The following is a 16,438-nucleotide window of genomic DNA, read 5'->3' as shown; positions in this document are numbered from 1 at the left end:
TCACATGACGGGACATGGCTTATTCAGACAGCGCGCGCCTGACCGACATCTAACCGCAGTTACTGCTCCGCTCCGCCGCCGAAACGTGCTGTGAGGATACGAAACAGCCCTGAAATCAAATTTTTTTTCAGCCAGCAGCGAAAACAACCAAGAGGAATAACGATAACGGCGAAGCTTTAGCTTTTTTTTTTTTTTAGCTGAAGCTCCGTGAAGTCAAGTGCACATTTTATAGACCCACCTGCGCCTGCAGCGGTTTTGTTTTCTTTATTCCTTGCACAGAGGCCGACAACTTCCAAGGATGAAAGTCTCCCGCGGTCTGTTCGTGGTCGTCGCCGCCGCCTGTTTTGCGGTTTTAGGTGAGTGTTTTTTTGCGGTTTGAAAGCTGTTAACTGCCGCTGCCGTTGGGACGGAGCTGCGCCACGAAACCGACCGTTGGTCAGTGGTGGTGGTGACGTCACGGCCGTCCATGCAGCTGAGACAGGTGTCCTGGCGAAGAAGGTATCTCTGATCGGAAATATGCCCCTCCCCTTTACGTTCAATGAAGGAGGAAACACTTCCTGTCGGGGATACCTTCTGTGTCACGACACCCCCACAGCTAGAACTTCTAGCTCTCCAGGATTTTTATGAATTAAACATTGAATCCAGTTTCAACCACTAAAGAAGAATATCAGCTATATTGGCATATTTCTAAATATAATATTTTATTTTGTTAATTTACCTCACTTATAATTATTAAGGTGTCATATTTTCATTGTCAATACACCCGGCAGTGATTGTTTGTTAATAATCTATCCATTTTTTTATCTATAAATTGTCAGAAAATTGTAAATTGTATTTAATTTACTTGAAAAACGACTAAATGTTCAATCATAGATGCTTTTACAAGAGATTTTTTTAATATATTTGTTTTAAAAGTTACACAAACAACTACTTAAGTGTTGAAAATGTTATTTTTAGGTGACGAATTGATAATCTATTGATTGTTTTCCGCTTTTATAATGCATAAAAGGGCCGCACTATGAATTTTTGCCCTATGGCCCCGTCAGTGTAAGGGTTAATTGAGCCAGATCAACAAAGGATTCATTGGCAGCAGTTTTGGCTTTCTATTACTAAATAATTTCACAAATAATTTAATTATAAGGAGTTCATATTTTGGAGTTTTTGTCCATGGTATTAACTTGGACATTTTTAGAAACAAATTTAGAGCTGTATTTTAAGTAAATAAGTATTTGTGACAAATAACCAAGCATTTACCCTGTAGTAAAACATCAACACCTATTCATTTTACATCATTTCTGATACACAACAGCATCAAATTCTTCTATTTAAGATGCTGAAGCCAATAAATGGATTTTATTTAGTTTAAAACATGATTAAACTGTTTATCTAGCTTGTTCTAGCCCCAAATCACCGACTTCTTGGTAGCAACAATATTTATCAGGCTTTAACAGCCGTTAACAGATTATGTACTTGTTAAGTATTACGTGGCAGAGCTTTAACCACCTGGCTTGGATGTTGAAAATGTTAATGTTGGTATAAAAAGAGACCTCATGTTCAAGGCCGGTTAACACAGACCAGTTCTAGTGTAACGCCCGGGTTGCGTTAATGTTGCAGGGCGGCAGATTGGCCTCATTGTTGTGTCATCTGAGAGCTTCACGTGACCAACCAACACGATGGCTTTGTTGCTGCACACACCCCATGCAGGGGCCCCGCTGACGGTGTCGGTTTATGACCAGTTTAATCACGCTGACGCAGGAAAAACAGGCCGATACAGTTCAGACGGTTACAGTTACCTTTTATTAACCTCATCGTAAAAAATATTTATTTACACAGTTGTTTACTGGGAGTTCAGTTTTTGTTTTCAACCCCGTGAACGTTTCCTTAAAACACAAACCAGTTTGTGGGGGTGCTTTTATGGTTCGTATTCTCGCTCCACACACCAAGCGTCTAGTGCTGATCAGATTGCAGTGTTGTGTAAACCGTCCAGCTGCGTGTTTTACAGGGTGAACAGAGAGGTGACATCGGGGTCAGATTTCAGTCGGGCAGCATAGTGAGGAGGACGTGCCTTATTGACAAGGACTGAGGCACAGATTGTATAAGTGGAGAAAGCAACAAGACGAAGAAGAAGAAGGGAAGAAGAGAGGGGGAAGAATACAAAAGAGGGAAGCTCTCAGTGACATGGCAAGCTCTGAAATTACCCCGTAACACTTATTATTTATGACAGAATATCGTATTTTCTTATTTTATAGTCTTTAACTACATTATCAGTCAGAATAAAGACACAGTTTAATGATATATATATATATATATAAGCAAGCATTGCACTCATTCTGGGAAGTGTGAAGCAAGCAGTGAAACTCCTGTGTTGCGTTACGTACTATGCAAAAGGGTGAAAAGGTTTTTTAAGATATCAGTCCTGGACAATGTGTTCAAGGATTACAGCCGTAGTTACACACACACACACACACACACACACACACACAGACACACACAGACAGTGAGTTGAGGACAATGGTATTAATAGCCTACAAAGCAAAACGTGAAAGTTGCCAGGTTGGCTGATAAATGTGGATCGGAGTCCGCACTGCAATCGCTCAGGACATGTTCACCTACACCTGCTACAAGTCTGCAGTGGAGCAGCAGCACTCATGAACTCTTGTTATTCAGCTAAAAAAATAAAAAATAAGAGAGCGTCAGGAGGGGTTTCTGGTCTTGTTCTCTCAGGTTTAGCTGTGAGGTGTCGTCCTCTAGTGGAGGCTTGTGTGAATCATGTTTACTGTAAATGTGGGACGTGGTGGACGAAGCTCTCAGACGTTTTTACTCAAGTATATTGCATATATGTGCATATCTTAATTATATTTTCACTTAAAGTTGGTTGTTGTTGTTTGTTTTAAGCTGGATTTCCATATTATTTCAGTCTTGTGCTTCCTTGTCCACAGGTTGCACTGAGGCCGTCACTCTTGAAGTGAAGCAGGGGAACTCCACCTGCATTAAGGCCGAGCTGTCTGCATCCTTCTCCATCCCGTACAACACCTCCAGTGGCCTGGTATGTGCAGCCACGCAGCGTCACATTTTCCTTTATCGCCGTATCTCCTCGTTAACGTTTTATCGCGTCGCCCGTCACGTCCTCAGAGAACCGCTCGGGTCTCTCTGCCCGACTCCGCCACCGTCGATCCCGGGAGCAGCACGTGCGGCGCAGGCGGCCGGTCGCCGTGGCTGGTGGCGGTGTTTGGAGCGGACCACACGCTCGGCCTGAGCTTTTCAGCCAATGGAAGTTCGTACAGCGTGGCTAACCTGACTCTGCAGTACAACCTGAGTGACACCTCGGTTTTCCCTGATGCCAACAGCTCTGGTGAGAAGAACAAACCCAGACTCAGTTTGTCGTCAAATCTAAACATATCAAGTGAAAACATAAAAATATGTCACTCTTTATTTAAGTTTACAGTCGGGATGCTTGTATTCCACTGGTAACTACTATTCGTTGCTTGTTTTAATTGTGTTCCAGATGTGGTGACCGTCGTGTCGGCTTCAGTTGGGATCAGGGCAGCGGTCAACACCACCTACCGGTGTGTGAGTCCCACCATTATTGCAGTCGAGGACGCAAACGTCACCTTCACCGATATGAGGATGGAGGCGTACATGCCAGGAAATGACCTGAGTCCTACAGGTGCAACTCTGATGGTGATTTTAACCTGCTTCTTTAAATATATATTATATACTTCATCATTATTTCTCTTGTCACAGAAAGCGTATGTACGGCAGATCAAGCCAGTACAACAGCTCCACCTACCACCACCACAACAACAACAGCACCTCCAGCACCAACCCCTCCAGGAACACCTGAGCGGGGCAACTACACCGTAGACAACAATGGCTCCGTGTGCCTCCTGGCTCTGATGGGACTGCAGCTCAATGTCTCTTATGTCTCCCAGTCTCAGAATAAGGTAACACAAAGATTCACAAGTCAGAATCACTCACGAGACAACAGATGTTAAATCAGTTGTAAATAATAATAGTTGTCTGTTTTTACCAGACTATCCAAGAGTTATTAAACCTGAACCCCAGCCTGACAAATTCATCGGGATCATGTGAAGCCAGCAGAGCTACCTTGGTTTTGACACAGGAGCGAGTGATGATGCTCAGCTTCACCTTCACTATGGTAACTTCATTTTTTTTATTGTTTTGTGAATTTAGCACGATTAGTTTGTTTGTTTGTGAGTGTAACTCTTCTTCCCGTCCGCAGAACTCCAACACCAGCAAGTACCACCTCAGTGGGATCACTCTGCAAGCAAATTTAACTGGTACGACTGGTTTGTCGTCTTTAACGTGTAAACAACTGATTTTAGCTGAAGAAATTCTGACCTCTCGCTCTTTCTCCAGATCCATTCGAGGCCAGCAACAACAGCCTCAACTACCTGCAGAGCACGGTGGGCCGCTCCTACATGTGCAACGCAGAGCAAACCCTGCGTGTGGTGCCGGCCTTCTCCCTCAACACATTCAGACTGCAGGTCCAGCCCTTTGATGTCAAAACCAACCAGTTTGCCACAGGTACGGATGATTTAACTGGTAGTTTACTAGCCTGGTCGTCACCATCCTACGTTTCCGCCCGAAAGTTGATTTCGGTCTGCCACGGAGTCTGGCCAAATTGCCCTTCTGCGGTTCGCGTGTAACCGCGCGGTCTTAGCCAATCAGCGAACAGTTGAGTGATGACGCGGAACTCGCCTGCCGAGTTGCTTGTAGTCCAGCGAAGCTTGTAGTTCAACAGCATAGCAACAATGGCGACGGAGGAAGAGACGCTAGAAGCCATCCGCGAAGTTGTCTCAACTCTCGAGAGCATCACGGAATTAAAACCAGAACAAGAGGCTTGTCTTGTCAATTTTATAAATGGCAAGGACGTCGTAGCTCTCCTTCCAACTGGCTTTGGGAAAAGTTTGATTTATTTAACTGGAAGCGGAAGTGGTAAGCGTAAGAGCCTGAACTCCGGCGCACAATATACGTCATTACCAAACGTTGCTGATTGGTTAAGGGAACTCCAATGATTTTAAACCTCAAAATAAGCATCCGCCCATTACAGAGACAGATTCCTATTACATTGTGCCAGACTAACGTGCAGACCGAAATCAAATTTCGGGCGGAAACGTAGGATGGTAACGACCAGGCTAGTAATTTACCCCCCGGCTAAAGAAATGAGCAGAGTTGAAGCAGTAGTTGGACACGTTTGTGATATTTTTTTGTTTCTGTGTCCAGCGGAGGAGTGTCAGATGGACCGAGACCAGATGCTGATCCCCATCATTGTCGGAGCAGCTCTCGCCGGCCTGGTGCTGATCGTCCTCATCGCGTACCTAATAGGCAGGAAGAGGAGCCACGCTGGATACCAAACCATCTGAACAGACTCTTCACTGGAACTCAAACCCGACAGGCCGAATGGTGGAGGTGGAACCCGTGCGTGTGGACGAGGAAAGACTGTGAATGTGAGCGTGAACGAATGTAAGCAGTCGTTTCTCTGTGGCGAATACAAGGTTTTCCCCTCTGGATATTTTATTTCCTTTTGTCTGATGGGTGATGTTGAGAAGCTAATTACCTGCTGACTTTTAAGTGGTGTGCACCTTGATGAAGCCGAAGAGGACTGAGACTTCACCATCATCATCATCATCAAAAGCTGGAGGAAGTTTGAATTTGCTGTGGCAAGTTCACCACAGACAGTTTGGCTCTTTTACGTTCTAGGAATTGGGTTTGCTTGAATGGCTTTCTGTTGTTTTTAGCGGTGTACTTATTATTTATAAAGATTCATGCAGTTAAAGAGGCAGGATGGGGTCAAATGAACTGGCAGACACTTTTTAGTCTTTTAAAATGTATGAGCATTCAATAATACCAGACAGTGATACCTAAAAGGGAAAGATCTCAATGTGTCTTTTCTACTGATATTCATTCACAGTACAGAATGATGGAAGCCTGTCCAGTCACTGCACCGACACAGTTCGGTAACTTCAAAGGTAAAAACGAGGCTTTGCTGAGCTGAGTGAACCGTGTGTAGTGGTGAAGCTGTGCTCATGCGATGTGAACAAGTGCACGGGTTCATTTTCCATTATTTTTGCTTTTCCTCAGCCTCTCCCAAACAAAATGTTGATATGAATTTTAGCAATTTGATCTTTTATTTTTATAGAAAATGGTTTGATCTCCCTTTTTCTATGATGCATCTTACTGCAAGTTAATAAAAATGTTAAAAGGACAGTGTTGATTTCATGCAGCGGTTCTTTTATGATTAGATTTGTGTGAAATAAACATGGATGTTTACTCCGAGCTGTTCAGTCAGGTGTACATTACACTCTTACATAAACTCTGGGCTGGGATTGACGCCAAGGATATTTCCAGCCAGTGTAATTTAATCTGATATCTGTGCCGTAACAGTTAGTGTAAAAAAAACAAAAACAAGACAGCATTATTAGAAAGAGTGCAGCCCTTTCACTTGCGTTTATATTGCTTTACAGTAGTGCACTTGAATTATAATCAATAACTACATATTATGATAAAGAATTCATTACAGAAATAACAGTTTATGAAATGAAACCAACATAATTCACATTCGATTACCACAACATGTTGTTTCAGCATTAAATATTGTCAGTCAACTAAAATAATAATAATTCGTTTTCATAATATTCATGTGAAATGCAGCCGACCGGTTCCCCCTGGCTGTGTTTACAGTGTGCATATATTCTTTACTGCCCTAGTATGCTGGACTTTCTGAACTAAAGTGCATAATTCCACATTTTAACAGAAGGAAATAATCATTATTTAAGACAAACTACATGTTAATTTCACATGGAATCATCAGTTTATACAGCACATGACTAAAAATATCCTCATGTGTTCACATTTGTTGCACTGCATGATTGTCTCAAATGTTTAAGACCACGTGGAGTAGTCACTGTGACTTGGTTTAAAAAAAAAAAACAAGCTGCTGGGTGTCAGTCCCACTGGAATGTGTGTTGAGGTTGGAGAAACAGGTAGTGAAGTCTCGGGTCAGGATTCCTCCTCCGCAATGATTCGGGATCGGCATGTCGCCCGCAGCTTAGTCAAGGTTGCCATGGAGAGGCTTCCAGGTTCGGTGAAGATTTTCTGGGAAGGGCAAGAAACGCCGGGATTATTGGATTAAAGAAAGGAAATCACACAGAATGTCTCCTACACCAACTGACCGCTCCTCGAGGGAATTAACTCTTTTAACGAGAAGAAACAATAAAATACTGTTTTTTGTTTTTTACCTGCATGAATGTGTGACACTCCTCAACAAATGGTCCGTGGGTGATCTGCTTGAACGCTTGGCAGATGTCTGGCAGCGAACCAGCCTGTTGAATCAGAGCCTGGTTGTGGTGGATCAGAGTCAAAGCGACACGAAACAGGATTTTTGAGCCCTCGTAGAACAGGCAATCCCAAATTCGTAGAACTGTCTGCAGGAAAAACAAAATAATATAAATTTAGTGGTTAGTGGGAATGTTTTCTTTCTTCCTGGATGACCACAGTGGGGAACAGTGAACATCTACAAGTGTTACACCCTCCAACAGACGCTCCATGTGTGTTTGGTGAGCAAACACACACACACCCTCCCCGGGTCAACAGAGGAAGATGGCGACAGCAAGGGGCTGGTGTCTGAAGTGGGTCAGCTGGATCAGTTTTAAATAAGAGGAAGAACAAAACCAAAACAGTTTTTTTGCTTTTATCTGGATCCAGTAAAAGCAGCGCAGGAATAAACACATTAGTGTACACACCGGTGTTTGTCGTACAATGAATGGTGTTATTCTCTGAGAGATCAGAGGGATATTTTTTTTAGTTTTGGATTAAAATGTACACAAATGTGTTCCCCCTGGTGGAATTCCCCCTACAAGATATAACATTTTCAATTTGAATAAAATCATGACACCAGTTGTGTCTGCTACGTCCTGGCTGAACTTTAAAACACTGATCACACATGCACTCGCCTCTACGGGCAGGACGTCTATGTAGAGGCAGATGAACCACCGAGAGACCACCAGGGTCCACATGACGTTGTGATCCATCATGGTCTGCCACACCGGGGGCGCTTTAACCTTCACCAGCTCCCCTAACACCTCCTGGTCTGTCTTCAGCCCCATCATAGCTGGACTGTAGTAGTCTGCAACCACACACACACACACACACACAGACAATACAACAGTTCAATGAAACATACGTAAATGTTTTAATTATATTGCCTATATTTACTCAGCTGATTGAGTATAAGGTGCTAATGAAAACACGCTGTAGGTCTTAAGCCACTGACAGATAAAGATCATGTGACCCAAACAGGATTACTCTTAGCCTGGGGCAGGGGTGTCAAACATACGGCCCTGGGGATGAATTTTCAAAGTGCAAAAACTACATTAAAGACAATAAAAGCAATTTTTTAATAAAAGTAACTGCTATTCTTAATTTATCCGTTAAGGGTTGAGCTCTTTAAGTTAATAGCTGGAGACGTAACGCAACACTGAAACCTAGAACTAAACAGCAGATGGCAGCAATGCGCAGATATTGCCCCTTGAGATCAAGTTGGGCTGTATGTGGCCCCCTGAACTAAAAAGAGTTTGACACCCCTGTCTTAGAGCGAAGGGACAACCAGAGCACCTACACCTGAGTCTGTTTACTGTTTATACACACACACCTGGTAAGATTCTACCAAGTAGTGCATCCATGAGCCAGAAGGACTTCTCTTCATCTTTTGTGATGATAAGTAGATACCCGGCTACGAAGTTCATCCCCTGAAGACAAAGAGACACACACACACACACACACACACTGAGGTTAGACTCTTTCGATGCAGCCTGAGCAGAGAAGAGAGGCAAACAAAACCACAACCAACGCAGCCTGATTATAGTTGAATGGGTTCTATTTATACTTCACTGAAGACGCGACTATCGAGGCGGCCGTGTTTGAATTGCAAAGCGTGTTGCTCTCGTGAAATTTGCCTGTCAGATCCTGATAATTATCATACTGAGTCATAGAGACGTTATCTGGACACAAGTTAATGGTAAGTTTTGTTAATGTAGTAAAAATCCCTGAACATAAAAACAAACCAGGGTTATTTTTTTTCCCCGTATGCAAATACTGAATCGGTGAAATGAAAGTTATTCCCCGTCGACCTAATTTTTCCTCTAACAATCTGAGGTGAGGCCTGGACTCCACCAGATTTATCTCAACGTCTTTGGTGTTTCTCGATAAACCGTGACCTGGACAATCGAGAACCTACACAGGCTTAGTAGAAGATCCTTCAAGTTGGGGGGGTCTCCATGGAATTGGACTTGTTTGTCCATCACATCCCACTTGAGGCTTGACTGGATTGAGATCTGGGTAATCTGGAGGCTTGTTGTGTTGCTCAAACCTTTCCTGAACCATTTTTGCTTTGTGGCAGGATGCGTTATCCTGCTGTAAGATGTTGCTGCAATCAGGGAATTTAGTTTCCGTAAAAAGGGTGTTTGTGGTCTGCAACAATGGTCAGGTAGGTGGTACAAGTCAAAGGTCTCCCAGAAGAACATTGCCCAAAGAATCATACAGCCTCAGCCGGCTTGCCTTATTCCAGTGACGCACCATGTCATCCATGTGACAACTCAAAGTCAGCTTCTAAACACATCAAAACCTTCAAAACAACATTTACCTGCCGTCTGCAGACAGGTGCCATGATAACGAGACAGCTAGTGTTGTTCATAGTGTTGTGGTGGATCATTTTACAACACTACATAAAATAATAAAATAAGGCAGAAGGCCGTCACTGTTCAAACACAAAAACAATACTGAATGATACAAAAGCTCTAAATCAGGAAATGAATTATTATGTCCACTATGTCAACATATGACATCGTTCAAAAACCCACTGTGACCCGGATCCTGAGTGTTTTTTTTTACCTGACAGTAGCCCACGGTTGGATTGTGGTGCCCGTAAGCCAGCAGCACGTTGTACAGAGGCTTCTGCAGACACGGGCTGGACGTCTTGCGGAACAAGACGTTGTCTGGAAATGTCCGGTTCAAGTCTGAAAGAAGGGGGAGACCGCGCAGACACTAATCACACCGTGTGTTTGTGTAACAGAGTGAGAACGCAGTGGCGGCCAAGTTTAGCGAAACTACCGCTGGGTTCAGCCACGAAAGAACAACTTGGTGTTGAGAGAGGGTGGTGACTATGAAGACTGGTATTTAGGGAGTTACCCAGAAAGACTCAAAGGTGCAATTGCTGCCACTGCTACTGGATGTTTAAATGAAAGCTGTTATTTAATACTCTTCCTTCTTAGTTTTCCTCTTCGGCTTTTATCACTAGTATTTTTTTCTGATGATCGGTGTAACAGAATCGTGAGCTGATGTTTTTGTCAGTTTTTGAGGTTAGTTTAGTGTGTGCCAGGACTTTTAAGAAGGTTTGAAGGACAAACTGTTAAAAGCCTGACCTGTGTTGATGGTCTCCACAAGTTTGGGGTCGTGCTGGGCTCCGAGCAGCGCCTGGTAGAATCCCGGGTTCTTCTCTAGCTGGTCCTGAGCCCCACTGGCCGCCATCCAGATCAGAGTCCGGTGCTCATTGGGAATCCCCTTACGTACGTAGCGCTTTACTGAGGGAGAGGAGGGGGGGGGGGATGTTAAGTTCACTTGTGGCGTGAGAGTATTAGTGCACTCTGTCGGGGGGATGCTTGTGTCTTTTGCTTTCACACTTACATTTCACATTCTTCTGCACCTTGCTTTTTCCCTTCAGTAGTTTGGACCACTTGATCGACCTCCGGGTGAGCACAACTAGATACTCAGACATGAGCTCCTCGTACGACTCATAGTCAAAGTCCTCTGAGCGCTGGAAGCCGTACGGATCCACACTGGGGAAAAAAAAAAAAGAACAAGGTTACAAATTACTTCAAAGTAACACGGCCGTGGATGTGGATTGTGTGGATTCTTAAGTTTTCTTGAAGATGTTTTACCATCATCCAAGTGACGTCTTCATTTCTAACTGACTGGTGGGGCCTTTAGGTTTTTTAATAATTGAGCAGATGAAATATTTTCAATAAAACTCTTAAAATAAGCTTAACTTGTTGTGTTTAAGTTCTTTTACATTTGTACTGTGATGTTCTACTGGGAAACTTTTGGACCTGGCATTCATTCCTTCCTGTGGATGTTACTTAGACATGTAGCACCCACCTAGACCAGACCAGGCACCCCCACCCCAAAACAATGACACTCATTGATGTTCAGCAGCCAGCAGGATGCAGTCTGACACAGGCACACACACAAAAACGGTTCAGGAACAACTCAAAAAACATCAAGTATCTGTGGGATGATCCACAGACGCCCCTCCCCTCAACCCAAACTAATATCATTCTGTTACCGGGACACCCTCAGAAGGCCTGTGTCCACTATCTGATGAGTCACAGCTGTTTTGGAGGGAGACCTACACAATATTAGGACGGTGGATTTCATTGTTGCGGCTGATTGGTGTAAAACAACCATAGTGGAGCCATTAAAAGCACATTACCAGCATCTACTATCTAATGTTGCGTGGTTGCAGGTGGCTCAACGTAATGCCTTAAGTAACACGGTAATCCTCCTGCAGCTTAACCCTCCAACAAGAGCAAAGTCATCCCTGAAGAGGAAATGCACCTAAACATCAGCACCTCAGTAGCCCACTGCATGTGTCTACTGAATGTACTGAAGCCACTTCACTGTGACGTACATTACACACAGAGAGAGAGAGACAGCAAAGTCTGAATGGAAACAGAATTGTAAACATGCACAGGTTCTCATTTGGAAGTGTCCTTGTCGCTAGAACAAAAGCGAGGGCACACATTAGACATATCAGCGGGGAGTTTATCCACCTGGCAGGTGTTGGTTTTCGTTATCACTATGTGTTTGAACTACACAACACAGCTCCTGTTCTTATTAAAAAAAAAAAAACATAAAACATAAGTCACCACAGCTTAAAAAGTGGATTTCAAACACATATCAAAAAAAATCTTGTTGGTTTTATTTGTGTTTCTGGTGTTTTTACACCCTCATTAGTGTAAAATCAGTGAGCACATTGTCTCTAATATTTAGTCTTAAGGAGGTGGACAAAATATTGTTAACACTTAGAAAGACGAACACAAAATAATCTATCTTGACGCATCTCAAACGGTTTTAACTAAAAGTGAACGTATCATTTTTACAATAAATGAAAATTATTAGTAGTGTTTTTTTTTTATTTTTTTGAAAATAATATACCTTTAACTTTAAAGTTTAGTAGTTTAAATAGTTTTTGAAAAGGTTTATGGTATAAGAAGCTAATAAACTCGAAGCAATTATCGCGATTTTTTAAAAATACAACAACGAGATTTAAGGTTAGCTAATTATATGCTAACGGCTGTAGTAACGGTCAACGGTCAATTAAAGTTGCTGTTTTAATTTGCCAAAAAAAAGAAGAATAAAGTTGTTAATTGCCTCGCACTTTTTCCTGGCAGGTAATTTTCTGGACTTGCAATGATTTCCTGTTATCCAAATTATATATAGTTTTAAACTTTTTGTTCGCAGGTTCAGTTAACCGTTTTTTAACGTTACCTGCTCACTCTGTCTTTAGCTCTGCCGTCGGCGGCGGCGCGGCTCCGGTTGGTCGCTTGGTTCCTATTCTCCATTGCCTCTTCTTCTTTTGCTCCAGTGATAAACCTGAAAATAAAACCCTTGCTAGGGTTCCAGCATGAATCTGCCGCGGTTGGTTTCTCCAAACGGACAAGTTTACAGCAAGTGTGAAAGCCGAAGTTGTCGAGGTAAATACAGCTCAACGGTCACTTTCTCCATGTTGGCGTGCGGAGAGAAACGAGACAGGGACGTTGATTTTTTTCCTGGGGGATTATAAACATGCTATTCTCGACTGGGGAGAGCCGTGAAAAGCATTTTTTACGCTGCGTCCATGCACCATGAAGTTGTTTAAGCCCCTTTAGCTCGATTCTTGGAATAGTTTACCGACCCACCGACGCTCGCAGCCGCGTGAAGTTGCCCGTTTTATCGGCATCCACATGCACCTGCCGCTGGTCCTCGGATCCTCAGAGTTCAAACCGAGTGGTCCGTAGCTCTAACAAGAACATCCGGACGTAACGGGCAGGCTGACGAGAACCAGCGGGGTCCCATATGTTTGGTTACTTTCTCCCGGTCTGTTCTTGTCCGGAGAAGAACTCCGTGGAAGATTTCGGACGCGTGACGTTTGCCCCGGGACACCCAGTCCTAATGGTGCATTCAGGTGAATCCAGTAAAGTCCTACTTCAGAGTTTTGTGGCGCATTCGCGGCGATTTGAGGAGAAATAAATGTAGAACTGCAGTTGAAAAGGAGAAGAGGAGAAAATGTGCATCAGGTTGAGGTTTTAAATAATTAAGTTTGGCTTTTTAGAGTTGAATATTCCCACAATACGTATTATTAACTAATTAATTATTAACTAGTCTTAAAGCTGATAAAACTTTACAGCGTCCTTAGACTACTGTTCCACTACCAGCAATATCATTAAATATCATTTATTTTATTTGTGTAGTCGCTATGACAGCTCCCTAATTAGATTCCATGTTTCTCCCACATTTCTAACAATTGGTATTGTTGTGTCCTACAACACTTGAAGGCACCATAATGTTAAGAAGCCGCGCCCTCTTCAGCACAGCCACGTAGCTCAGGTGTAAACACCTGATTACGTGATGCATCGTCCAATAAAATGAGAATCAAACGTGGCTGATGTGTGGTTGGACTTTAGAAAAAATAAATAAATGAACGTTGGAACATAAAAAATATATGTTTATCTCAGCGTCAACACATCTTCACTTTTAGTAAAGTCACAGCTTAAAACCTTAACTGGAAGTATTGAAATGGCGCAAACCTCATGTATTCAGATGTCGAAATGATTATGTGCTAACAAGAGATTCTGGAGCACATCATAACCTCGTGTTGTCTTCAAGATACTTAACTTTACCATACTTTTGTTTAACTATAACTAAAGTAATGCTGATCAAACGGCATGACTATTGCAATCTGTCACTAAAATTGTCCCGGTGCTTTATTGTGCCTCTTTTAGGTGCAGCTGGCTTTTTGTTTCATATGGTGACACAAACAGTAGTCTGAATTATTTGACCCAGGCCGATAATGACCCAAATACTTTAAAACCCAGAAGCATCCGTGTGTGTTTAAGCTGTAAGACTGTGTCTTTGTATTGAGTCATAGTGGGTTTGTAGAAATACTAGCAAGCAAATTTGTATAGAGCCACATTTAACCTTTCCTAAATCAAATTACTTCAAATCTGATTAAAGCGTTTCTGCCCTGCATGCACACACAGATACTCGGTGACGACACCATACATCTCATCATCGGACCCCTGACAAGATTAGCCCGGGGATGGACAGATGATGGATCATGTAGGCCTGGAGCTCTTATCCTCTTGCGAGAATGCCGGTCCAAATGCAGCCTCATGTTTCTGCAGGGCTGTAATCCTGCCAGTGGGCGGGGTTGTTGGATCAGTGTCTTGGACCAAAGTTCCAGCTACTGGCATGTTTGGCACCACACGCGACCATTCATCTTCTCCAGACAAGCGTCACTTTGTCCCTTTTAGACACAGCGAAATTCAGTGTAAGTGTGTGTGTGTGTGTTATGCACTCTGAGCTATTCCTGTAATAGGAAAAAATGTTAAAGTCGACACACACACACACACAAATGTATTAATTTTTTCCACACTGTGAAAGTAAATAAATTAGGCAGCATTAAGCGTGCTATCATACCTTTGATAATAAGTTTATTTAACAAAAATGTACAGGTTACATTCATTCAAGTAAACTACTATAGCTTCTTTAATCTTCATAAAGAAAAAAAAATCTTCTGGCATGTCTTGCTAAAAGAAAAAATGTTCATCCGTTCATTCGTACGGGTTCTTGTGCTGAAGTTTGAGCTAAATAGTAAGGAAGTTGGCTGCAGCAACATTTCAACCTTGACACGCTCTTCGTCAGCCAGACTAAATATTGTAGGCCATTTAAAAGTTATCAGCAAAATCAAAATGTTGAAGCAGACTGTCAGTTATTGAATGTAAAATAATCTTTGTATGCACATTACAAAGATAAATACTGTATACACAAGATAAGTGCAATAGATTTTGCCTGAGCGTGTATGGCTTAAAACGCTAAACACACCTGTTCTTCTACACTTAGAGTAAATCCTGCAACAGAATTCAATGGAAAATGTGCTTCTATTACTCCTTAGAAATTGAAGGTGTCAGTAAATCGTATGATTTTGGGTTTATATGTTTGCTTGACTGAGGGATCCCCATAGTTGATTGTCTTGTACTTTGGTCTCTGTTTTGCGTCGTCTCTCTCAGGGTGAATCTCCGGTTGTGTTACTGTGGATATCTCTTCCAAAGCAGCATCTTCACAAAGTCTAAAACTTCGTGGCACACGCGTCTGTTTTCTTTCCTCTAGTATTACTTCTTCTTTTTCCTCTCCGCACTTGTTGTCTGTCTCTCTTGGTTTACCCTCTTCTGGTTTCTTTCTTGTTATTGCGTCAAAGCTGGTGTCGTTAGGAGGGCATGGGTTGACGTCTTGAAGTGTCTCCATTGTCTCTAACACAGTGTGAGCATCAGATTGTGCTGGTGGAGTTATAGTTTGTGGGTGCTGTGCCAATTGAGAGGAGGATTCATTCTGATCAGGACCTTGTACATAATCAAGCCTGTAAACACGTGGGATGACATACTTGGGCAACCTTCTTTGAATGGCCATAGACTCAGAGGGGTTTGGGTCTCCGTTTTCCACGTGGTTATGACGTGTCTCCATAGAAAAGCCTTTGATTTTTGGTTCTAAGTTGCCTTCATTTGTTGTAGTGGAGGATTCACTTGTGGCCGACACACTGCGAGAGCACGGTACGGCTCCACAAGGACTGTCTTTTACTTTCCTTGATATCTTGTCCAGGTTTTGACTTTCTTCGGCCTCAGGTTTATTGTCCTGCAGCTGTTGCTCTGGGGAGGAATCCACACATGTGCACCAAACAGGAGAGGACGTGACGATGGTCGCCACATTACAGTTCAGTGGGACTCCATCCTTTGGAAGAAGCGTGTAAGGCTGTGGGAGTGACCACTCTGTCACGGAAGTTAAACAGAGCACCTCCAGACGTCCACATTTTAATCCGTTGGTGATACACTGAGTTTCCTCAAAGTCCTCAGTCCCCGAATGTTTAACATCAGTGTCATAAGCTTGGCCCTGTTTTGATGAAGAGTGAACATTATGATCTGAGAGTTGGTCCAACAATTGCTCTGTTTCCAAATTATTATATTCTTCCGTGCATGACTTTACTTTTGCCAAAATGTCTTCTCCCTGATCAGGTCTTTGTTCTCGCCCATTTGTTATTTGATTTCCTTTCAACTTCTGTGGAAGTGCTTTAATATTTATTTGGTTCTCTGGGTTTTGTTTGTGGACA

The 16,438-nt window shown here is 42.8% G+C and overlaps 2 protein-coding genes across 2 annotated transcripts; one reads left to right on the top strand and one right to left on the bottom strand.

The window, feature by feature from the left end:
• On the top strand, nucleotides 1-6,229 carry lamp1a (lysosomal associated membrane protein 1a). Its single transcript, XM_084575040.1, has 9 exons — nucleotides 1-356; nucleotides 2,940-3,046; nucleotides 3,133-3,352; nucleotides 3,506-3,667; nucleotides 3,745-3,944; nucleotides 4,034-4,159; nucleotides 4,244-4,301; nucleotides 4,381-4,548; nucleotides 5,248-6,229. The coding sequence occupies exons 1-9, from the start codon at nucleotides 299-301 to the stop codon at nucleotides 5,385-5,387; spliced, it is 1,239 nt and encodes a 412-aa protein (XP_084431166.1). The 5' UTR covers nucleotides 1-298; the 3' UTR covers nucleotides 5,388-6,229.
• An 88-nt stretch (nucleotides 6,230-6,317) lies between these two features.
• Nucleotides 6,318-13,243, bottom strand: grtp1a (growth hormone regulated TBC protein 1a). Its single transcript, XM_084575041.1, has 8 exons — nucleotides 12,568-13,243; nucleotides 10,705-10,856; nucleotides 10,443-10,601; nucleotides 9,913-10,037; nucleotides 8,675-8,771; nucleotides 7,973-8,149; nucleotides 7,263-7,444; nucleotides 6,318-7,119 (listed from the first exon to the last, which is right to left on the bottom strand). Exons 1-8 carry the CDS (start codon nucleotides 12,639-12,641, stop codon nucleotides 7,024-7,026), a joined length of 1,062 nt encoding a protein of 353 aa, XP_084431167.1. The 5' UTR covers nucleotides 12,642-13,243; the 3' UTR covers nucleotides 6,318-7,023.
• Nucleotides 13,244-16,438: the final 3,195 nt, after the last annotated feature.

This window comes from Chelon labrosus (assembly GCF_963514085.1).
Source record: "Chelon labrosus genome assembly, chromosome: 3".
In the NCBI taxonomy this organism is placed as follows: domain Eukaryota; kingdom Metazoa; phylum Chordata; class Actinopteri; order Mugiliformes; family Mugilidae; genus Chelon; species Chelon labrosus.
This window is presented reverse-complemented; position numbering and strand designations above follow the sequence as displayed.